Below are 6028 nucleotides of genomic sequence, written 5' to 3'. Positions count from 1 at the left end.
ACCCCATTAATGTAGCATCTGCAATGTGAGTGAGTTTGGTGTTTGATGTCTGTTTACACACAGTAGGTTGCCCTGCCAATGTTCGTGGAGATGTAATTTTTATTTGAAAACCAACAGCTAAGCTCAGCGACCACCAAGGACTCCAAAAGCAGAGCCATCTTTGTGATCTGAAGAATAGGCAGGATCTCAAGACCAGGAAGGATCTTCTGCAGGTAGGATGCAGGAGAACACAAGAGTTGAGTGAGTTTGTGTTTGATCAGATAATCATAACAAAGAAATGCGATAACCACAAGAGATGACAAAATGAGCAGAAGACACTTGTGCAGTCCTTGATGTTCTCTGAGTTTGGTTGCTTATAGGCATTTCATTATCTATTAAGATAACATCTTCAATGAATTTGAGCGTGGGGGATGATGCCTGTTTATCTACTGTAGCTTGCCCTGCCAGTATAGGCGGGGATGTGGTTTTCCAAACAACCAAGCTCAGAAACCATCAAAGAGTCAATAGTGACTTATTTGTTTCATACTAAACTTCATTTAGCAACAGAGAAGGCATTTGTCCCTGACTCTGTCCAGTAATAGCATTAAGAGAAGCAAAGAAAAGAAGGGAGGTTTTGTGTGCAGAAAACGGTAGGGGACACTCATTTCTTTACAGAATAATGAATGGGGCAGATTCTGTAAGCAGCTGGAGTTCTGTAACACAGGTAAGACAATTTTTTAAACCTAATTCCAGAGTGTTGATCATGAAGCATCCTTTCCCAGGGCATGTAGAAAGAGCTACAGGCCCCGAGAAAGAGATCTTTCAAGACTTCTGAATACGCAGAAGAGATGGAGCCAGACAGATTTCAGAAGGGATGTATCTTCATAGGGTAGACACAGTCACACAGAAGGCAAATATTTAGGTCTTCTAAAAGACACTGTTGATAGATGGGACCTGGAATGAACCTACTCTGCCAGATCTTTCTTGTGATACAAAAGCAAACAAAGGTGCTCCCTTAGGTGTCCAAGTCTTAAGCCATAGAGATCTTTATTGGGGCCAGCCAACACTGTGAATGTATATCTTCAATCCCACTGATAACTAGTGCAATTGACAAAATAGAAGTGTCACATGGACAAAATGAAAAATGCTCAAGACGACGTAGGCTGTCCATTTTGGACTAAGTGTAGTTCTGAATATTGTTCAAGGGTGAAGAAAGTGATGCCTTCTGTATGTTGGGGAAAAAAACCCATAGTTAAAGTTTGTTTTTACTTCTTTTGTTACAAATATTCTTCTTAAACTCTATTTCCCCAAGAATATATGCTAATCAATATCAACACCAGCCCTGCTCAATCTTCTAACGAACCTCACAAATAATAGAAAATTACAAAAAGTATTTATCCATCCATCTATCCATTAAATTGACTTGAATTTTCATGTAAATATTTCAGAAATAACTAATGTTTGCAAACGAAGGATTTGGATTCACTTTCCTGGGCTTTCTCATTCTCACAGAAGTTATAAAAGGGGGTGAGTTTTGTTTTTCCTTTTGAATTATGATTAAGTCTTTCCTTTGCAAAACATTGGTAGATACACTTAATAAAATGTTAAGCAAGTTCCTCTTTACTGGAAATCTATTTCTGGTGCTGAATAAATTCTGTGTGATCACCACAGCCACATGGCAGACCAACCTGGAGTCAGCAAAGAAATCTAGCTTTCTGAACTTCCTTGGGTTCTCCAAGAGATCCGTTGAACCTCCTGAGGAATTTTTGTACTTCACCACCAGGTATGTCCTTAACAAAGATAAAACTCTCATCATGGTAACTGTTATTATGAAAAATAATAATTCTCAATTCAGAATAAGCCTCAGAAACTGCAAATACAAGATTTTTTGAAAGTATGACTTTTTTTTACAAAAGGTTATCCATCATAGATGACCAGTTATTTAAAAAAAAAAACAGTTAAATGGTTGAGTTGAGTAGATACACCATTTCTAGATGTAGTCACCTGTATTTTCATGCCAACCAACTTGCCATGAAAGCACTCATGGCTCCAACTAAGTGTTCGTATATGTTTGGAGACTATGTGGAGGTTTGTGATGCCTCCAGTATATTGTGCCTTAGAATGTTTCCATGGTGTAACCCTGTGAATTGTAAGCACGGGACCAATATTCTTTTTGTGAGGTCTGAGGCTTGAGCATGCGGTCTCCTAGCCTTTATCAAGTCCTAATCTGCAGTGACTCACAAATCCACTCCTGCTCTTTTTGACAGATGTGGCTATTTGTCAAAAACATTGTTTCCTTTCAAATGTTTGCTAGAAACTTTGTGAAGATATCCCTCTTGGCTCTTTTCTACTGACTCCCCCCCCCCGCCTCCCCATGACCCAATTCTAAGCTCCTCATTTTCATTCTGGAGAATCTGGATATGTCTCTGGATATGTCTTGTGTTGTGCAGCTGTACTCCTTGACTATGTTGTTTTCAGGTCAAAGAGAGCAGACATATTTCTGCAATTGTCTCCTATCTATCAAATATTTTTGTCTTTTGTTTACTTTTGCCCCCTGCTCTTTCCCCACTACATTCATTCCTCTTTCAGATCAAGGAATTGCACATTTTATATTATTGCAAAAATATGTCCTTCCATTTGGGCTGTTCTACAAAAGAGAATTGACTTGGGGCAGGAGATGTTTTGAAGGTGGCTTCTCTGATGTTTGTATACAGCTATTGTTTAGAAGTTACAATAACAGAGTTGGAAAGACCTTGGAGATCTTCTAAACCAACCCCCTGCTTAGGCAGAAAACCCAACACCACTTCAGACAAATGTTTATCCAACATCTTCTTAAAAACTTCCAGTGTTGGAGCATTTACAACTTCTGGAGGCAATTTGTTCCACTGATTCATTGCTCTCACCGTTAGGAATTTTCTCCTTAGTTCTAATTTGCTTCTCTCCTTGATTAGTTTCCACCCATTGCTTCTTGTCCTGCTCTCAGGTGCTTTGGAGAATAGTCTCATTGTATACTATATTTCATTTCGTTAGCTTGCAGTTTAATTTAGTTTGGTTGAGTTTAGTTCAGTGAGATGGTAGCTACCTAGAATCCTTGTTAAATTGTCACCGACCATGTGGGATTCTACACTGTCAGAAATATTTAGTAGGGAAAACCTTTATCAATTAATATCCCAAAGGACTATTTTTTCTTCTCTTGTGATGTTTATCTGGGAGCAAGCATAAGCCAACCAAACTATTATTAAATGTTCTGTTATTAATAGGTGATCCCAAAGAGAATATTTTAGAAGGATAAGAATTATGATTAATAACTTTGTACAGCAGTTGATTTACACTTTAAAATAAAGATGGAAAGATCCATATTGTGTTGCATGCCATTAAAGTGATCATCTGACTATTTTTTCCGCTTTAGATATGACACAATTATTGGAAAGAAGCAGAGGAAAGTAAACTACCCACAAAACGGAAAAAAAGATTTCCTCTTTTAACTGGCCAAATTAACTGTTCTCCAGGAGTCGTTTCTGCTTTGCTTGTATGGGAAGGCATTAAGGTGAAACATGATCTTTACTTTGTAGGAATCAAATTCTTTATGTGTTCTGCAACCAGGTGATTCCAGATGATGAATTGACCTATATGGCTGAAAACTGATGAGAGAAAATAATCTACAGACATCGATGTCACCATTTCTGCCTTCTTGAGCAAGAACCAATGCAATGTACCCAGAAGGATAACCCAAGTGATTTTTTTTGCTGAAGATTTTCTGTGAAATTGTCCACACCCTTCTTAGAAAAATCAGAACAGAGGCAAAAGTCATTTGATGGCTGTTGACTGAAGGAAGGGCGAGTGCTTTGTCTGTTAGCTGTCCGGATCCATCCTTAGCCTTCAACGCAAAGCAGCAAGAAAATCGAAGTAAGATTCATTTTCCACAGGAGACAGCAACCAATATGAAAACTCCATACTTTTCTGGAATAACAGATGCTCAAACGGAAAGTTTGGCATTGAGCTCCAATGAGACAGATATCTACTCAAAGAGCAGCATTTCTGAGCCTCAATATCAAAAAAAAGTCATATATTCTTTAATCATTTTAATCTGTATTCCAGGAATGATTGGAAATGGAATTGTCATCCGACTTTTGGGGTGCAAGATTAAGAGAAATTCTTTCACTGTCTACATCCTGAATTTGGCCATGGCTGACAGTGGGACTCTACTATTCCTATTTCTGATAGGAATCCTGGACCTGACCAAGAGATTGTTTCTCCTAATAATAACAGAAAGTTTCATATGCACTTATTGCATTGGCCAATTTCTTCTGACAATCATCAGCATTGACCGGTGTTTGGCTCTCTTCTTCCCAATTTGGTACCGATATCATCAGCCACTACATTTATCCACAGTACTCTGTGTCTTTTCATGGCTAATCTCTTTTTTCCTCTGTGTAATTCATTATGTTCTGTTAGGGGTGAAACTGACTAAAAGCTTCCCTTCATTCTATCACATTCTCATCTGTACCTCTATTTGCATCCCACTCATGGTAGCCTCCAGTCTGGCTCTCTTCATCAAAGGCTACCTTAAATCACAAATGCAGAAGCGAGGAAAACTTCTCAAAATCACCCTGGTTGCCCTGTTTTTCTTCCTCATCTTCTCTGTTCCACCAATTGCCATTTATCTCAATGAGACTCTTTTCAAGCACAAGTTTGTCAATTTAATTACATATGGCTACCTATGTGCCTGCTTAAACAGCAGTGTTAACCCACTGATCTATCTTCTACTAGGGAGAAAGAAGGAGCATCATTCTACTTACAACCTAAACATTATCCTCCAGAAAGTTTTCAAGGAAGAAGAAGAGAATGAAAAGCCACCAGAGGTCCAGGTTCATACCCAGATATGACATACTCATGAGAGTGATTAAAAAACAACAACAACCATATTTTTATAGTGCTCTTCCAGGACCTGATAATTAATTCAGAGAAACCTCTTCTTCTAGCAAATCCAGTATTGTCAAAATGTGATGCTGAGGAGATTAGAAAATTAGTGTTTCATTTTCTCAACTGTAACAGAGGTTTCTGAATCATTGTGAACAGATCTTGTTGAGATGACTTGATGAAACAGCTTATGGATTAAAGGGGTTAAACTTTTCTTCAATCTTGGTAATTACCTATGAGGAGCTAAAGGAATGATTTTCCTTATCTTCACTTTTCTGCACCTGATGTTTGTTCACCCTGCAGGCATAAATCAAAATACTCCAAACAGTTTCAACTGCTTTGATGTCCCTAAGTCCTCACCCTCAATCACTCAGCAAGTTCATTTACTCTGAGAATTCATTGGTGATTCTGAAAACGTAATTCTGTTTTAACATCCATATTAACGTGGCATCCACCCAATAAATATAGGCCAGTTTAAATATATATTGCTAAGTTGAGTTCAATTTTAAGTATACTGATTTTGCTTTAATTAAAGTTGTAGTCATCTCTTCTTGGGGTTTGTATTTTCTATTTTTAATCTGTTGTTAGTCATCTGATCACATTTCTGCACCTAATGTTTGTTGAATAAACAAAAAGGAAGGGTGTAAATTTAGCAAATAAATTAATCAGAAATCACTGTTTTGTAGAAGTCATGTGTTTGCCTCTGGCCCCTGAGATCCACATTTCAAAAACCACCATGTAATGCTGGATTGTTCCCATTTTTCTTTTCTGCCTTTCTTTCACTTCTTTGAAATAACTTTTTTATCACTCCAAGGTCATGACGAGAGATAATATAATACTTTCTCCACTGTACTTAATTCTATGTTGGTCAAAACTAAGTAGGGAGAGCTGAGAAAAATACCATCACCAAGTTCTTTTTAAATGGATTTAAAAAATAATGATTGGCTAGGATTAGTCCATGGGGAAGGGGTTTAAGATGAGACACAATGAATTTATTTATTTCAGTTTGTCAAGCATGTATGAGAAAACAAGTATAAGTATGAACAGTTATAAGTATATACATAATAAATGAGTATGAATAAATGGGAACAGAAGGACAGGGTCAGTAGGCACACTGGTGTGCTTATGC

At 37.6% G+C, this 6028-nt stretch overlaps 1 protein-coding gene across 3 annotated transcripts; it reads left to right on the top strand.

Moving 5' to 3' along the window:
• Positions 1 to 578: 578 nt before the first annotated feature.
• LOC113451560 (proto-oncogene Mas-like) lies at positions 579 to 5574 on the top strand. 3 transcript variants are annotated; one of them, XM_026722939.2, is made up of 3 exons: positions 579 to 703; positions 1651 to 1762; positions 3583 to 5574. In XM_026722939.2, the coding sequence occupies exon 3, from the start codon at positions 3921 to 3923 to the stop codon at positions 4863 to 4865; it is 945 nt and encodes a 314-aa protein (XP_026578724.2). In that variant the 5' UTR covers positions 579 to 703; positions 1651 to 1762; positions 3583 to 3920; the 3' UTR covers positions 4866 to 5574. The 3 variants fall into 3 exon arrangements, with proteins under 3 accessions (XP_026578724.2, XP_087787872.1, XP_087787873.1); XM_087931746.1 differs by having other exon boundaries at positions 3389 to 5574; XM_087931747.1 differs by lacking the exon at positions 579 to 703 and having other exon boundaries at positions 1625 to 1762; positions 3389 to 5574.
• The last annotated feature ends 454 nt before the right edge of the window (positions 5575 to 6028 follow it).

This window comes from Pseudonaja textilis, chromosome 3, assembly GCF_049901715.1.
Source record: "Pseudonaja textilis isolate UNSWEBS1 chromosome 3, rPseTex1.2, whole genome shotgun sequence".
NCBI classification, from domain to species: domain Eukaryota; kingdom Metazoa; phylum Chordata; class Lepidosauria; order Squamata; family Elapidae; genus Pseudonaja; species Pseudonaja textilis.
Note: the sequence above shows the minus strand (reverse complement) of the source record. Positions and strands in the feature narration are given on the sequence as shown.